At 41.1% G+C, this 19,076-nt stretch overlaps 1 protein-coding gene across 1 annotated transcript in view; it reads right to left on the bottom strand.

The window, feature by feature from the left end:
- Window positions 1–18,837, bottom strand: part of LOC135256902 (transforming growth factor beta-2 proprotein-like) — a 28,182-nt gene extending 9,345 nt beyond the window's left edge. Inside the window, exons 1-2 of the mRNA XM_064339163.1 lie at window positions 17,422–18,837; window positions 2,436–2,599 (exon numbers count right to left, since the gene is read on the bottom strand). Of these exons, the coding sequence (XP_064195233.1) occupies window positions 2,436–2,599; window positions 17,422–17,767 (510 nt within the window). The 5' untranslated portion in view covers window positions 17,768–18,837. The remainder of the gene's footprint in view (window positions 1–2,435; window positions 2,600–17,421) is intronic.
- Window positions 18,838–19,076: the final 239 nt, after the last annotated feature.

The following is a 19,076-nucleotide window of genomic DNA, read 5'->3' as shown; positions in this document are numbered from 1 at the left end:
TCTTAAAACATCCATGCTTATCGCAAGTGGCAATCGCCACTGTTACATGGCCATGCTCTGACTTGTGGCTCATTTGCATAAAAATGACTCATTCTGAGTCACTTAAAATTTATGTTGATAACAAAATTTCAGCATGCACTGTTGCTGTTTCCCTGGCAGTGCACTTCCACATGTTTTCCATCCACTGGGGGTGTTTTGTGAATTGAATGTAACTTCTCTGGAACTTGCCATGGTTTAGAAGTATGTCACAATCCTTTAGTAGATTCTTTTGAGGACACTGTAGCTATGTTTTATAGTGCATGGACCTCACCAATAGTGACAAAAAGCAACAGGAAGCTACAGTCCAGCTAACTTGCTAGCACTGGCTAACATAAGAAGGGGTTAGAAAACAAACATGTTCAGTCTCTGTTGAAGTGCAAAAAATAAAGTTGGAAGTTTTTTGATTTTCTAAGATCAACAGAAATCCCCATAGTTTGCTAACATTAAGTACACTTGCTTGAATTAAGACACCAAAGTTGCTTGGATAGATCAGACCGAACTTCATTAATGATTGATTAGCTAATGTTTTCTAGCTGGCAATCACCATTAAACCAGCTCTAAGACGATTTTAGGTAATCGGGGGCACACAAATAAATTAGCTTACCCAATGCAGATACACGCATTGGCCATAAAGGTGGAAAGATCTGGGTAATTGATGGAACGTAAAAGCTGTGTCCAAAATCGCGTTCTATATACTACATACTATATATACTATCATTCAGTGTACTTCAGTAAAAAGTATAACCTCTTTTCAGACATTCAGACATCATCATAGAAACACGCCATGTCCTTTCTGCACTTTGCGTGCTGGTGATGGCCATAGAACTGTTGAAGGCATGCAAGCAGCACCTACTGACATCTAGCCTTTTCCTGAAATTACCATTATATAAATGAATATGCTCCTGCATCCCTTTTTCATTTAACAAAGTCACAAACCTTAGTGACAGATTTAATCTGGCAGCTAGTTAGTACATTACAATAAAAACTAGTTAGTTATGTAAAGTAAACAGAAAAAGATTTTAAATGTACATATTACCATCGGTTTTTACTACTTTCTGCTAAGCATAATGAAAGGTAACACATTTAAATTGTCCAACTCATTTACCACTTTGGCTAGCACCTCTGTCTGACATTATTAGTTGATGTCTGGTTGCTTTGGTCGTGAAATATCTCACTGTACTGTGGGATATTCATGCCAGTGTAGTGTCCAGTGTTTGCATACTATGATATTTCACCAGATGTAGTATGACAAACGGCTATTTTTCATACCATTTGGTGCATACTGTGGTTTCGGACCAACTAAAAACGTTCAAATTCTATGCGATTGTGGACACAGCCAAAGTGTATTGAAAGTAGGTGCTTACACACAGGTGTGGTTTCTTCGTTAATTAAGCTGTTAACATTCCATCATGTCTGTTGTTGGTGACAAAAATACTGGGCAGGCCTGGTTATCAACAAGTAGGGCTAGCATGGCTAGAAGACAATGTGACTTTGAAAGAGGGGCAATTGTGCATGTATGGAAGAAGCTTCAGTGATGAAGACAGCTCAACTTGCTGTTTGACAAGGAATATTGTCTATGGTGGTATCGGTATGGAACTCCGAGGGAGACCTCATTTACAAATGGTAACTGGCAATGCACGTTTGTGGGTACAGTGGTCCGCAGAGCACAGGCAATGAACTACCACGCAGTGGAAAACGAGATTTGGTCAAATTAATCATCCTTCACCATGTTCTCAACAAATGAATGGAAGAGCAGACCTAAAGAAGCCTAGAAGTTAGAATGCTTGTTCCAGCAGTGAAGGGTTATGGTGATTTCATGATGTGGGTTGCATATTCCTGGCATGGTTTGGGCACACTCATTCCCATAGAAGTTGTCAGTACTAATCACTATTATTCTGAGTGATCAAATACCTCTTAAGTGACTTCATATAGGCATTTCTACCTTTTTGGCCACTACCTAAAGATCACTTTACTTAATTAGCTAGCTAGATGGCTAGCTTAATATATTTCATGAATTCCAGACCAAAGTTTTGTTAAAAACATCTGTCTGGGACTGCCTGAGTGCTATCGCACTAGCTAGCTAACATAGGCTGGTAAGATTTATTAGTTAGTAGCTTACAACTAGAGCAAGTCAATTTGAATGACAATATAATCAGTGGGTTCTTGATTTTAAAAGTTGGAGTCAGGATAAATTGGATTTGAAAAGGGGTTAATACAATCAATGTACAGTATGGTTCCTTCATTACTGATGCATCATGCCTACTTCCAAGGAGGGTTTCCATTCTCTTAATTCACTTAGTTTGCAGTGTTTAAGAGACCGGTGAAGACCAGGCTACCATGGCATGCATTTAGAAGAATTACCGAAAGCATGTGTTTGAAAGGAGAGGTAAAGTTACCTGGTACAGCTCAATCCTCTGTTCAGATACATGGGCCTTTGGGTTTTGTAAGCGAAAGACCCGGAGCTCCGCCTTCACCAGGTTGGAGGCGTTCTTCTCCATAGATGACACGTCAAATGTGAGCCTCCTGAAGTAAGGGCTATAGTGCATGTGAGAGATGACATCTGCAACACAATGAGAAACTCCATTTAAGAGTGTTTATATTGTACTGTACTATCTGTATTTGCGTGGTAGTCCTGCAGCATTAATAAGTGCAAGGTAATGATGGACAGTCTGTGTTGCATGTGTGTGAATTGTGTGTGCGTGTGTGTTTATGCATGTGTGTAATTACTGTGTGTATGTGTGTGTATATGTGTGTGTGTCTGTGTGTGAGATTATGTGTGATTTGTGTGTACAGTACTTGTGTGTCAGGGTATTCTGGTGAGACTGTGAGCAAAGCAGTGCTCGAAAATCTGTGTATGTGAGGGTATCCGTGTGTGTGTGCAGTTGTCGTGCAAATCATGTGTGTCAGTTAGCTGAATTACTCAATCTAACCTGTCTGATACTGAGCACTAAGGCCCTGATCCTAGCTTGAGATATGTGCACAAGTTGAGTGCTTTTTTCCCCAATGTGCATCCTGGCTTGGATGACTTAACTGCAGACGTGACAGATTCAAACTTGGGGTGGAGTCTTTCTCAGAAGGAGTTTGCAACTGAATTTCAAATTATGTGAATCCTGTCTTAAGATTTAAATGCTTTTTATGTAGTTTTATTTATGCAGCCTTTGCTTGTACAAAAGGTGATGTAAGCAGTCCAAGCCAGCCATCATATGAAATTTCATAAATTTGTATTTATTCAATGAAGTTTTGCATGCAGCACTGAACAATATGAGTCACACTGATGAAACTGATTTAATCAAAATCACCTTATTGAAATTTAGACTTTTATGTTAAAAATAACTTTTAAAAAAATTAAACAGACCCTCGCACTCTGAATTGCGGGCCTTTCTCATACCCTGAGTCCCTCTCTCTCAAATCAGGCAAGAACACCACAGAATTTATCTGTGACCATGCATCCCACACAGTGTAAATAATATAGCGCATGACTGACATGCAATCTCAGCTAACACCAAATGTTATTTCAATTTATAATGTTTCAGTAAGGCTGTTTAAGGTTGTGGTGAATAACAACATTGTAGCAAGGGTTTTACAACTTTTCCTTTCGCCACTCTGAAGCCACAACGTTCCAGCTACACTGTAATTCGATCCAGAACACAATTATATATGGTCTCCTGCAGGAAAATATTTTAAAGACTTTTTCAGGACCCAACAAACCATAACTTTCACAACTTTCCACAACCAAACCACAACTTTCCACAACCAAAACAAAAGGTTTTAAAACATTGTTTAGATTCACACACCAACTAACATCTGGCTCAGAACAAATCACAACATTCACCAATCTCGGACCAGTACTGCAGAAAATGAATTAAGTAACCAAAATAATTAATTTCACGTTTTAAGAATTTTGAACATTAAGTGAAATTGAAAAATAATATGACAAGTTAAAATGGCATGTTTAAATAAATGTTTAAATGTCACCACATTTGGTGGCCCATGACTAAATACTGTAACTATTGTACAGCTCTATTATTAAAACAGAATCCTTTTTAATAGAAAGGTTGCTGTTATTTAAGCCAAATGTGCAAAAAAAAAAACCTGTGATCTACAAAAACACAAATATTACAGGAATGTACCTTTGTGCAGTCTTGCATATATGAGGAAAACGGAGAGACAGAGTAAGTTCCCTATTTCAGAAAAGCATGATGGAATGCACATCCAGAACAAACAACTAATAAAATTCTGGCGTTTCTTCAGATCATTCTCTGTTCTCTGATAACTAAGCAGACATAAAGAAAGCATAAAGAGTCATATTCTTCCCACCCTGTACTGAAAACTTCTATGTACTGTAGGTCTGACGTTAATAGACACACATTCACCAGGCCATGTGTCCAGAAGTTTGACTTTTCAAGCATTCATTTTCTGATTACTGAGCTTGCCTAACTGTTTGAGACAATAATAAAAATAGCATGTAAATGTCAAAGTTAAGGACAAATGCAGACTGCACACTCTTCTACACATTGAAATATGATCATGGGCAAGTGCTTCTGCAACAATGAGTAAGAATTAAAAGTACTGAAATACATAAATTGGTAGGGAGAGAAGAGAAACCAGAGATGTAGTGATGTAAAAGGACAGAGAGCAGGGAGGGGGAGGGAACAATTGTAGCAATGAGAGAGGACGGAGAGATGGGAGTCAGAATGTGAGATGGAGAACTACAGCTGGCCTGGATCCCTGCAAATGCCCCCGCCCTGTGGCTCACCTGCCAATAGCAAATTGAAAACAACTCTGCACATAATCCCTGGGAACTAAAAATACCCATCGCTTTGAAGCCTCATACATGAAGGCCTGTCCATCTCCACAGGACTCCTTCCCAGCAACAGAACAAGCCACAATAACAACCAGAGAGAGCGGGAGTGTAGCTTTAGCACGTCTGGCGCCAGGCCGTAGCTCCGTCACACACAGTCACACCGCTCTGCTCTGCCGGTGCTGCTGAGTGGCAACCAAAAAAACAAACTGGGCAGCACTGCATTTGTGACAGTGAACAATGTGCTAAATTCAGAGCTGTGATAGCTGCAACACAGTGAGCTATGCTATCTAGGAGGTACCACTTCCCCCCAAATACACAGCAGGAAATACATTACAGTGCTACATTAACCACAGAGTCATGCTAACTACAGAGCTGCAGAAACGACAGAGCTATGCTAACTACAAAGCTGAGCTAACCAGACCCATGCTAACTACAGGGCTGGGCTAACCACAGAGCCATGCTAACTAAGGTGCTGGCCTAACCACTGAGCTGTACTAACTAAGGAGCTGGCTAACCACTGAGCCATGCTACCTGGACGGAGTGTAGCACAGTGGGTAAGGAACTGGGCTTGTAAGCTTGTAAGGTCGCAGGTTCGATTCCCGGGTAAGGACACTGCCGTTGTACCCTTGAGCAAGGTACTTAACCTGCATTGCTTCAGTATATATCCAGCTGTATAAATGGATACAATGTAAAATGCTATGTAAAAAGTTGTGTAAGTCGCTCTGGATAAGAGCGTCTGCTAAATGCCTGTAATGTAATATAATGCAATGTAATACCTAAAGAGCTGGGCTAACCACTGAGCCAAGCTAACTAAAGAGCCTAACCACTGAGCCGTACTAACTAAGGAACTGGGATAACCACTGAGCTATGCTAACAAAGGAACTGGGCTAACCACTGAGCCATGCTAACTAAGAAGCTGGGCTAACCATAGCACTGTCATAATAAGAGCTGATGTATCCATAACACTATCCAAAAAAGAGCTGGACTAACCATAACACTATCATAATAAGAGCTGATCTATCCATACCACTGTCCAAAAAGAGCTGGGCTAACCATAACACTGTCATAACAAGAGCTGATCTATCCATAGCACTGTCCAAATCTGAGCTGAGCTAACCACAGCACTGGCACCGAACCACAATTGGGCTAATAACACTATAGCTACTAAGCACAAATTGATCCAGATAAATCTACCATAAATCTAATCTAACCAAAATATGTGCAAATGTGTGGAGCTGCAGACAACCAAAACCAAAATACTATCCTAACCACTGAGCTACAGTAATTTAAGAGCTATGCTTTTTAAAAGAGCCGTGCGAACCACAGAGCTATGATAATCAGTAAGAGTAAGAAAGCTGTGCTAACCAGGTACAGTAACTGTGCTACAGGTATACGACTCAAAGACCTATGCTAACCCTGAAAATACAGTAACCACAGATCTGTACCTTACTGCAGAGCTGTACTGTAGAAATACTGGCTATGTATTGGCCCCTCCTTCCATTTGGAGACGATACTTACAGGGACACAGAGCCCAGTCCTGACTTGAGAAGCTAAGTGCTTTTGATGGAGCGCTCCTAGCTATGCAGGACTCTAACCTGATTATTGCTTAATTTCAAAATACACTTAAAGAGTTTTATTTCTGTAACCTAAATGTTCAAATTAAAGTGTGGACTGTAAAACGTATTAGTATGTGCATGTGTCTGTTTCTTACAAGCCACATTTTTATTTGGGGATTTGAGATTGTGATATAGAAATGAAACCCATTTAAAACATCTATAAAAGTAATGGGCAAATGAACATGATATGCAAAGTAATTTCTAAGTACTAGGTTGCAAGTCTGCGACCCATAGACATCAACGGACACAGGGTATCTTTCCTGGTGATGCATTGACAGGCCTGTACTGCAGCCATCTTCAGTTTCAGTTTGTGTCTGGGGTGTTTTGCATTCCGTCTTGTGTTCAGCAAGTGAAATGCATTTTCATTTGGATTCATGATGGGTGACTGACCTGGCCAGTCAAGAAAGTTTCACTTTTTTGGTCATTGTCCTGGTGCAAAGTGAAGCACCATCCAATGAGTTTTGAGGCAATCACCGATGAAGACGAGCGAGTCTGTTTCAGTGGCAGCCATATTTGCCCAAGCCAAATGCTACCTCCACATGTTTCACAGTTGATGGGGGAAGGGGGGGGGTGGTGCTTTGGATTAGTGGATGAGCAATTCCTTTCTTTCTTCACACTTTCCTCTTTCCATCACTTTGTACCAGGTAATATTTGTGTCATCGTCCAATACTTTTTTCCACAACTCTACAGTTTTTAATGTACTTTCCTTTTTAGCAAAATCAAACCATTCTGTTCTTCAGGCCAAATGCATCTTCTGGTGAACCCTCCAATGCTATGTAGATGTAGTCCTATTTATGATAGTCTATGCCAACATCCCATCCTGGAGAGTGTCCTTGATCTGTTTGACAGTTGAAAAAAGATTTTACTTCACAATTTAAAGTATTCTATTGCTGAGCTCACCAGTGTGTTCTTACACTCTGTATTGGGACAATGTACTACAGTTGATTTTGACATGCCTAATGCAATGTCTCTGATTTGTTTTCCAGCCTCATGATAGCCTGTTTTATTAGCAATGACACTTGGTGAGTGACAACAGCAACAGACTACAAATGCAAATTACACACATAGAATCAACTCTAGACCTTCTGTCAGCTTCTTGTGCATAGACCAATGATGCAAAGACACCACACAGCTAGGTAGCCAACTGCTCTATTACTGTTGCTTCCCTAATATGGGGGGGACTATGTAAAGGGCTGTAATTCCTACACAGATCACCCAATGGGTGTAAATACCTGCAAATTAAAGCTAACAGTCTGTCCTTTAACCTCATAATCATTGTTTTATTTCAAATATGCACCCAAGCACACACACACACACACACACATACAGACGATGGACAAATTAAAGGAAAAGCTTGAATAAATGAGTGGAAAAACCAATGCAGATTCTTCCATGCAGGTGTACTGCATAATACAATTAAGCAACTAACATCCTATCATGCTTTGTGGCATATAAAAATGCTCAGCAGGCCCAGGTGACCTCAACTTTGGATCAAGATGGCAGGAGGAAAATATCTAAGTGGCTTTGAAAGAGGGTTCATTATTGGGGCACAGGTGGCAGGAGCCTCACTCACAAACATTGCTCAATTTGTCAGGGTGCAGTGGAGGGTTAGGACCCAAACGCAGAGGGGGAAAAACTCAAAACTCCAAATGGTAAGAACAAAAGACTTTACTTAACAAAACAGGAACCAAAAGCAGGGAACAAAAGGCCTCGCAGGGCAACTCTCACAAACAAAGGAAAACTTCAAAACACACAACACAAAGAAACTCCAAGAATCAAAAACCGGTAAAAATGGAACATGGGCAGAAACATGGCCATCCAGCACCTGAGTCAAGGAAGAAGGAACTTAAATAGAACAGACACTGACGAGACACAGGAGGGCACCATGAACAATCAGGCCACAGAGAGGGAAGGGAAAACGAGACAACCAAGAACCAATAATTGAACAATTGAAAACAATACAATTACACAGGGTACAAGCAGGACACAAAACAGAAGTGCCGCCATCTGGCGGCCCAACAAGGAAAGACCGAGACAAAACACAGAACCGTGACACAATTAGTGTTTTGATAGGAACAGTGACTGAAGTACCATCTGAATTTAGATCTATGAGAAAGACATCAGTAAATAGAGTCAGAAATTGTGGTCAAATGTGCACATTTGATGACCGTGATGCTTGTGCATTAATGCAATATGTAAGGAAAAACAGAAGGGCAACTCTTCCACAGGTGACTGGGAATGTCAATGCAGGACGTGTTCAGATTGTGTCAGCAAGAATAATCCATCGACCACTAGATAGAGAGGGATATTATAGTAGGGTTGCGGTTCATAAACCCGTAGTTACAAAGACAAATGCATATTTGAGAGTTCAGTGGTGCAAAAACCATAGGCACTGGTCTATAGAGATGAAAAAAGCGATGTGGTCAGATGAGTCATCCTTCACCATACTCTCGAAAAGTGGGTGAGTGCATGTGTGGTGTACACCAAGAAAATGATACAGGCCTAAATGCTTGGCCCCTACAGTAAGGGAGGAAAGGTTTGAGTCCACTTGACCCCTTAGAGGGAATGGTCACTGCAAATCAATACAAAGTTATTCTGAGTGATCACCTTTATCCTATGATTAAACATTACTATCCTGATGGGAGTTGTCTCTTCCAAAATGACAATGCCCCCATCCAAAGGCCTCAAGGTATCACTGAATGGTTTGATGAGAATTAAAATTATGTGAAGTATATGCTATGGCCATCACAGTCACCAGCTCCCAACCCAATTGAACATCTATGGAAGATTCTGGACTGACTTGTTGGACAGCATTCTCCACCACCAGCATCAAAACAACAAAGGAGGGAATATCTTTTGGAAGAATGGTATTCCATCCCTCCAGTAGAGTTCCTGAGACTTATAGAATCTATGCCAAGGTGCACTGAAGCTGTTCTGGAGGCTTGTGGTAGCCCAACATGTTACTAAGACACTTTATTTTTGGTGTATAAAATCAAGTATACAGCCATGCAATCTCCATTGACAAACATTAGTAGTAGAATGGCTCATATGGAAGAGCACAGTGACTTTCAATGTGGCGCTGTCATAGGATGCCACCTTTCCAGCAAGTCAGTGTGTCAAATTTCTGCCTTGCTAGAGCTGCCCCTGTCAACTGTAAGTGCTGTAATTCTGAACTGGAAACATTTAAGAGCAACAACAGCTCAGCTGTGAAGTGGTAGGCCACACAGGCTCATAGAACGACAGACTGCCAAATGCTGAACAAGTAAAAATTGTCTGTCCTTGGTTGCAACACTCTACTACCAAGTTCAGACTGCCTCTGGAAGCAACGTCAGCACAAGAACTGTTCGCCGGGAGCTTCATGAAATGTGTTTACATGGTCGAGCGGCCACACACAAGCCTAAGATCACCGTATGTAATGGCAAGTGTCAGTGAGAGTTGTGTAAAGCACATCACCATTGGACTCAGGGGCAGTGGAAATGCGTTCTCTGGAGTGATGAATCACACTACCATATCTGGAAGTCTGACAGATGGTTTGGCGAATGCCAGGAGAACTCTACCTGCCTGAATGCATATGTGCCAACTGTAAAGATTTGTGAAGGTTTGATAATGGTCTGGAGCTATTTTTAATGGTTTGGACTAGGCCCCTCAGTTCCAGTGAAGGGAAATCTTAATGCTAACATACAATGACATTCTAGAAAATTGTGGGCTTCCAACTTTGTGGCAACCATTTTGGGAAAGGCCCTTCCTGTTTCAGCATGACAATACCCGTGTGCACAAAGCGAGGTCCATAAGGAAATTGTTTGCCGAGTTTAGTTTGGAAGAACATGACAGGCCTGCACAGAGCCCTATATATATATATGCAAACACACACATATTCAGTTGAACACACAATGTTTGGGACAAAGGCATACTACCTGTTTCTGTATCACTTCTGCCTTTTTTGTCCAAAACCCTTACGCGAGCACGGCTTAAACAACTAACCGCTTTTCTCTACCATAACAACCTGCTTGACCCTCACCAGTCCGGCTTCCGATCAGGGAACTCAGCAGAGACTGCCTTCTTGGCTGTGATGAAGGCACTTGCCACTGCAAGAGCCTCATGCCTCTCCTCTGTCCTGATCCTCCTAGACCTGTCTGCAGCATTCAACAAGGTCATCCACAAACTACTCCTCTCCCCCTTGGCTGAGATGGGCATTTCTGGGACTGACCTGTCTTGGTTTGCTTACTGTCTTACAGATAGGTCCTAGCAGGTCACCTGGATGGGGTCTGGCTCTGCTCTTCATCCTCTTGTTACAGGAGTCCCACAGGGATCTGTACTGGAGCCTCTGCTGTTCTCCATATACACTAAATATTTTGGTTCAGTTATTAATGCACATGGCTTCTCCTATCACTGTAATGCAGATGATGCTAAACTCTTCTTCTCTCCCCCCCCACCCCCACTGCCTAACAGGTTAATGATAGAATATCTTCCTGTCTGGCTCACATCTCAACCTGGATGGCCAGCTATCACTTGAAGCTCAACCTCAACAAGACTAAGCTACTGTTCTTCCCCAACAAGACCGCCCTACTATGCAAGCTCAAAATCACGGTTGATAGCACTACAGTGAGTTCCTCGCACTCTGCAAAGAGCCTGGGGGTGGTCCTGGACGACCAGCTGAACCTCAAGGAGCACATCAAGGCAACATCACGGTCCTGCAGATTCCTCTTGTACAACATCAAGAGGATTTGGTCATACCTGACTATGCACTCCACTCAGCTACTTGTCCTTTGATGACCTCCCGTTTTGATTATTGCAACTCCCTCCTTGCAAGCCTGCCAGCTTGTGCCATACAGCCACGACAGATGATTCAAAATGCTGCCGTCTGACTTGTCTTCAACCTTCCCAAGTTCTCCCACATCACTCCTCTGCTGTGGTCACTCCACTGGCTACCGGTCGCTCCCAGTATCAGGTTAAAAGTCCTGACCCTCGCCCACACTGCAGCCAATAGGACAGCCCCCACCTACTTACAGAACATGATTTAATTCTATATGCCTTCACGACCATTCTGCTCTGCGGCAGCAGGGCGCCTTGCACGCTCTACCATCCGGGTAAAGGGTTCTCACTCATCTCTACCACAGAGCTTCTCCACCCTAGCTCCCCAGTGGTAGAATGAACTCCATGTCCCTCTACAAACCACTCCCTCATTGCCCATCTTCCGCCGTGGTCTGAAGACACATCTCTTCAGACTATACCTGAACTAACCATCATCACTCTGTGAATAATTTCTATCACTATTCCCCTCTTTAATGCTACACGTACCACCTGTGCCACTCATGTTACATGTACCTCCATCCAGCAGTTATTGTCCCTTATATCACTGTCTTGATGTTGTAGCTTGTAAAGCCTCCTAATTTGACTTAGCATCAGTTAGGTCAGAGTAATGTTCACTGTGTGAACTGGATTTAATGTGTTCAAAGCTATGAATAACTGTACAAAATGAGTATTCGCTTATATCACGCCGTCGCCATTTTGAAATTTTCCTGTGCGAAAACGAGGCTATGGTGGGAAGTGTTCTAGGAGCGGTGCTTACATGAAGCAGAAAAGCGATTTAAGTCGGTGACGCTACTATGGCATATTGTTGTGTACCACGCTGTAAGTCGTATCAAAGACGAGAATGTGATCAAGACTTGTCTTTCCACCGATTTCCGAGTAACCCGGACACCCGTCGCCAGTGGATTGCCAAGATAAGGAGAGATGTTGGACCTTATTTTCAGGTAATGTAACGAGCTAGCTAAGCTAGCGTCTAAGTTAGCTAACTTATCGTTAGCTTACCCTGATAATAACCTCCAAAAGTTCGTAAGATTAATTTACACGTCAACACTCACCTTAACACATCTCTCATCTCAGATCACAGACAACACAAGAGTGTGCTCCAAACATTTTTCCAAGGACTGCATATTAAGATCGCTTACCGGTTTGAACAAACTGAAAAACGGGAGTGTGCCGTCTTTGTTTACATGGTGTCAGCCCAAGACCAGAAGGACAATTCAACGCTTCCAGAGGTAACTGTCAGCTGACATTAACCAAATCATTTCCGTATCAGCATGAAAAAGATAATAAATGCATTTAGATCAAACCTACTAGACTATGCGTAAAAAACGAACTTTCGTAAATCTCTCTCAATTTGTGTCGACAGTGCTGCGACGAAAACAGCGATAGATTTACCCACTAGCCACAAATGTCCAAAATGTAAACAAGGCAGTTTTCACGGTCGGGATTTTATGACACCGTTTGCTGATTAGCTGGCACACCGGCATAGCCTACGGATGGCAAAATTGTTAACTTACCTACCTACTTGCTACCCATTGCACCACTGTGCTGCCCCCTAGGACATATTAATGCTATGCAAATTAGTCATGTTTAATGCTTTGTTACATATCCTTTGAATGTAATGACTGCCTTTAAGTCTGTAACCCATAGACTCCACCAGGTGCTAAGTATCTTCTCTGGTGATGCTCTGCCAGGCCTATACTGCAGCCATCTTCATCTTCTGCTTGTTTCAGGGGCTAGTTGCCATATGAAACATATTTAAATGGATCCAGATTTTCTAGTTTTTGGCTTTGAAAATCTCATTTTTTGCTTTAGCAGTATGTTTGGGATCATTGTCCTGCTGGAGAGTGAAGTGCTGTCCAATGAGTTTGGAGGCATTTGCTTGAACCTGAACAGATAACATGCTACAGAACACTTCAGAATTAATTCTGCTGCTGTTATCAGCAGTTACATCATTGATGAAGACAAGAGAGCCAGTACCTGTGGCAACCATACATAGTCAAACCATGACACCCTCACCACCACGTTTAACAGATGGGGAGGGGGAGTGCGTTGCTTTAGACCTTGGTTGAAAATAGAGTGTTTGGGACAAAGACACATTTTCTTCTTGATTTGGCTCTGTAATCCAAAATTGTATGTTTGTAATCAAACAATTCACATGTGGCTGTGCTTTTATTTAAGGGCATTTTTATACATTTTGGTTTCACCATGTAGAAATTACAGCTGTTTTTATAAATAGTCAATTTCAATTCATCGTGATTCTAACCTTTTGATTGTCTTCGGAGTCTGTTATTGGCGTTTGTCAACATTAGGACCAGGAGTTGTGCCAATGAAAGTCAAATAAAATTGATTTGAATTGAACTGAACCTGAAATGAAAAGTAGTCGGTTAGCCTCATGTTCATAACAGGCCATCTGTCTGGTGGCCAGAACTTGGAGAAAACCTGGGTAAAGTAAGGCTGCTTTTTGAATCACATCTACGGCACATCAATGAATTGGCAAAGTGATTTGCAGGACCTGACCTCACCTTAACAAATTCCAAAGTAGATCTTTGCACTATGTACTGTAGAACACCTGGTTGTTCTGTTGCCCAGAACAGTTTCTAAAGAACAGCCTATATCTAATAATGCAAAATCAGGACTTGGCCTGAAAAGAGATCTGTATGACAAAAACAGGTGATGTGAAATTTCAGTCACCACAGTCGTATAACCAGTGCAACATAGAGCTTCAACCTTCAAATGACTGAATGAACAAAAACAAACATCCAAGCCTTTTATATGACATTTAACCCCTCAAAGGTTCAGTATGTAAGATTGTTGTAAGAGCAATTTTCTTCATACTTGGTAAAATTTCCTTCACATCCCGACAGATATCACTAAATTTAAAGTTCTAAGGAAATAAATCCGGTCTCTCTGACAGCCTCCGAAATCAGCCACTCTCAATTTCATCACCTGATTTCCCTGATTTCTTCCTGAAAATATATTTCACACTGAATCGTCTCAGATCTTTAGATAAAATGTAATATTGGACAATGGGAAACTTGGTAAACACAGAATATTTTTAAAAATATTATTATTTCATTTATTTTATGAAAAAAGTTATCAAACACCCATATCACTCATGAAAAAAGTAATTCCTCCAACAGCGCAGCGACAACTCATCCAGGAAGTCACAAAAGATCCCAGAAGAACATCGAAATAACTGAGGCCTGTCGAGCCTCAGCTAAGGCCAGTGTTTATGACTCCACCGTAAGAAAGAGAAAGAGAGGGCAAAAATGGGATTCATGGGAAATTACTTGTTGAAACCACTACTAACAGGGGGCGTTAGTAGTGGTTTCGATATTTCGGTTTCCACAGTCTAATTTCCAATTATTGGAAGTGTTTGGATTAAGTTATTGATACTAACTGTGGTGCAACCAGTTATTAAAAGCATATTATGATTTTTTAAATCTTTGCTGTGGTTCTGTTTACCATCAAATAAGTCTCTTCCTCCGTCTTCAACCCCATCCACTCAACCCGAGTAGGATACTAGGATACCCAACCAAGTCACTGTCACACACATTCATTAGAAACTACCTGTACATTTCTCCAAGGTCAATTAGTTATTGAACGAGCCCTGTCGGCTTGTCCTTTTGCTTCGCTGTAAGAGCCAATCAACATTGCCTCTTATCCATTGGCATCCATAAACCACAAGGCAGTCTCTTCAGTCAGTTGGTCCTGCAACTCTAACTACATACACATTTAATAATCTGAGCTACTGTTCAACCAACTTTAGGCTGGCACAATTGTAATGCATTTGAACTCAAAAATGTATTACCATATTTAAAATCGTATTTTACATTCAGGCTCAGAAACTAAAAGAAATATGACAATGGTCATTCCCTAATAAGAAATTTAAGTTAAGCAGACTACCTCATTTCATGCAGAAATGTAGCACAGACAAAGCCTGACAAAATAATGGTTATATGCTCACTGTGATAAAGCAAAGAACAAGACAGAGGTGCACTTCCTCTAGTAGTAAATACACACATCTGTTAGTCATTCTGTGAAAAAATGTGGCTGCCACATTTAATAAAAAGAAGCGCTAGGCATTCAAAGTCTATAAGATGTAGTTAATCCTATGATAAGTGCTAGCGCCTCTGCAAAATTATGTGTGTGGAAACAATTGTGCGCACAATCTGTGATTCCAAATTGGAGAGAAATAATTGTAGCAAAAACAAAAATAAAAACCTCACAGGCAAATTACCAATTTTATTTGTTGAAGGTTGGGACACACAGTGCTTCCAGCTGCTGTATGCATGGCAGCTTGCCACAGAAATAAATACAGTACCCCCCCATCATGTTATCGTGCCAGTGTTTTAAAAAATAACACTCATCTATCATATCTTAGTTGGAAAGCCACTGAAACTATCTGCACATTTGTTTTTCGTTTTTTTGTTGCTTTCTCTCACCTCTGGTTCGGCAAGGCTGTCCTGTGCTGCACAGATAAACCCCCTCAACACTGCCAATTATCAGTGAGTGGGTGTAAATAAATGTGTGTGTGTGTGTGTGTGTGAAAGAAATAGACAAGAACAACCCAGGGTGCTGCTTGTGTCGACGTCATGGCACACCCCCAAACAGAGGTATTACTCGACATACGTTTGATCACATGCATACAGTCTGGAGATATAGCACCCTATTTTTCTCTGAACCTTACCCAATAACACCCCCCCACCCCACCCCTCCCCAAACTGTGGTCTGCAGCAGCAGGAAGGACCACTAATCTGGCCCTCTCTTCATGTTGACACAGTGGTATTTATACCCCATAAATGCCTTCCTGCCTGCCTGCACTGGGCATGGTGCCAGTTCTCTTCATATTCTGGGTATTTATGCAGTGGGCAGGGCCAAGGATCATATTCAGTGCAAAATATACCTTGGGGTACATAAAGTCTCCAAATTTATTTTTCTTACATCTTGTAAACTGTCACTTGATTCATAATGGTAAAATCACTATATTCATAACCTTATGTACATAATTGAATAATGACTTGGAAAATATTTTGTTCATACTTCTAATGAATAGTATCCAGAAAGGCTTTGGAGCATTAAAAAGTTCATTGCTTAACAGGCTTTGTTGAGTACTGCACTAGTTTGAAACCAATGTTCGTTTTAAACAAACACTAGGATGTTTTTCTTTGGTGTATTTTTTATACTTGACGACGCTAAAGTGTCCCAAATGTGCTCCTGCTCCCGGATATTAAAACTAGTTTTTAGTGTGTCTTTCATTTCCTTGTGCCGCACAGATTCGCAAGAAAATATGCATGAAATAAGAACGTCTACTAGTATGTGGCTTTTACGTAACAGCTCCCTCCAACTACTGGATAATCTTAGAAATACCCGCAACCATATTCACACAGAATACTGTCAAACTGACCTGGCACATACCCATATGGCTTAATACAATGATTTGTTCTCCCTCCCTATTTATGAAATCATCATACTAATAAAAATCCAAAAGAATATTTATATAAATATTTAGCTGACTTCCACATTTCTAAAGAACCATGAATATGGACAGCTTTTTTGGAAGACTGGTGAATGGTCATGTAAATTTAAGTGTGTCAAATCACAAATGCATTATCTATAGAAAATCCGTTTTTTTACTCTATGTAATAAACTGTAGGAGTCAGTAATTGTAAGAGGAGTAGGGACAGTTCTGAGATGTTAGTGTACAATCAATAAGCAGAACCTATACAGCAAGCTTGAATTAGGCCTATTTTCCATGCAGGGTTAAAGAGGGGAAGGGGAAGAGGAAGGGGGCGCTGCTTACACACAGGCCCCACACAAAAGCGAAGTTCATGTCAGGAAACTTTGTTGATGTACCACCACTCACATTTGGACTCACAGAATAGCAACAATGAACCCGTACCCTTTATCAATAACACAATTTATCCCTCTTCTCTCATGCAAAACCACATCATCAATTTTAGAGGTTACAATAATATTTAATAATAATAATAAATGCCACTGAAGCTAGTTTACACAATCGAGTTTAAAAAACTACAAATGTGTCAGAAACTTCACGAATAAAAACATTAACAAAACAAAAAGAAAAAGTAACACATCTTTCACATGCATTGTCTCGAAAAAAGCGGACCAACCAAGTGGAAAGCTTACTTTCAGAGGGATGAAAAGGCTGCATATCGATCTTGTGCACCTCCTTGGCGTAATACTCCTCCTCGCTCCGCTGTCGTTCGCATGTCGCAGCGCGTTGGTTGGCTTTCTCCTGTAGCAGGTCGCGCGTGCTGTTGTAGATTGCGATAATTTCCCTGGACACCTCCTCGCGCTCGGGGTAGTGTTCCGGGGGGCTCGTGAGCTTTAACTTGCTGAGGATCTGCCCGCGGATCGCTTCCACGCGCTTCTTCATGAACTGATCCATATCTAACGTGCTGCATGTTGACAAACTCGAAGCCAGTGAGGTTAAATCCAAAGTAAGGAAGAGACTCAAAATGTATAAATTCATCTTTACAACGAAAAAATTTTAAAGGCAGCTTCCAGGTTTGTTTATAGGAACAAAAATGACTTTGTGTGTATCAGGTGTACATATATTAAATATGATGGAAATATATTAGTCTATTTCTACATGTAATTACTGTAAAATAAAATATTTTGTGTGCGGTTGTGTTCTGGTCTAAATAGATTTAAGGAGAGTGCGCTGACACTGGTGCCTTTCGTCTCTCCCTTCTGGCCTATTCCATTGCTTAAAATTCATTCAGCGGGTATCAGCATTGTTAAAATCAGCTGTATGAAAAACCGTTATCAGAGTTAACCGTAGGCTACATGGAATCTCATCTCAAATTTTACCATCAATTAACATTTTGAATACATAAATATAACTATTTCATATGCATTTATATTACACATGTAATAACGAAAAAGCCAGCTCCCTGAATGCACGCAAGGCAAAACAAACCAATACGAACTGTCAGCTTTTGAGCAGCGCGGACGTTTAGCCTGCGGACTCGCACACACCTCCACATCTGAGCGCTGAAAGTTTTTCCAAGAGTGTTGAGTCCACGCTCAGCACAAGTCCGCTTTTGACTGCGCGCTGCAGTCAGAATCCAAGACTCCTTTAACACCAACCATGCATCGCCTTTCCAAACAGACACCGCGCTGTCTGTCAAACAAAATGTGGGTACTCACAACGTGGCAAGAAAAACCGCAATCAGCTTGTTGTGCGCACACGTATAGGCAATACAAGCCACGCTAAATACAAACAAACAATATGTTGTATTCACGGCAAAAGAAAACCGCTAATGCCTTCCTCCTTTCCCCTTACCAAAACAATGTTTTCCGAGTAAGTCCCTCTGAGCGACCGCATGCCAACAGATAACCTAATCTTTGTAGTAGACGGACGTGGTAGGATACAGCGAGAATAATAAAGGTCCCACGTCGGTAGCCTAATGATATGCTCCATCTACAAAGTGACGTTTTTTCATTATTTTGAGTCGGGGGGGAGGGTTTAGTTACCCGGTAATTTGTTATAAATAGCGTTATAAACGTTTCGAGTGTCGGCAGGAATTATGAAGCGGGCAACAGCGTTACAATATGTAGTAGGCTAACGGGGTCCTAGCGCCGGGAGGGCTTTCAAATTCGGAGTTGGCTAACCTTAAACTCAGATTCCCTAGCGATTTCTAAACCGATTATTTATGAGCTGAGGGAATAAAAAAATAAAAACCAGTTGAATTTCTTTTGAAAAGTAAGAATTTAAGGATAAAGTAGTTAAATAGCATACAGTAAAATTTGAAGTGTTAATTCAACACTAACAGTAT

The sequence above is a fragment of the Anguilla rostrata genome, chromosome 6 (genome assembly GCF_018555375.3).
Source record: "Anguilla rostrata isolate EN2019 chromosome 6, ASM1855537v3, whole genome shotgun sequence".
Taxonomy (NCBI): domain Eukaryota; kingdom Metazoa; phylum Chordata; class Actinopteri; order Anguilliformes; family Anguillidae; genus Anguilla; species Anguilla rostrata.
Note: the sequence above shows the minus strand (reverse complement) of the source record. Positions and strands in the feature narration are given on the sequence as shown.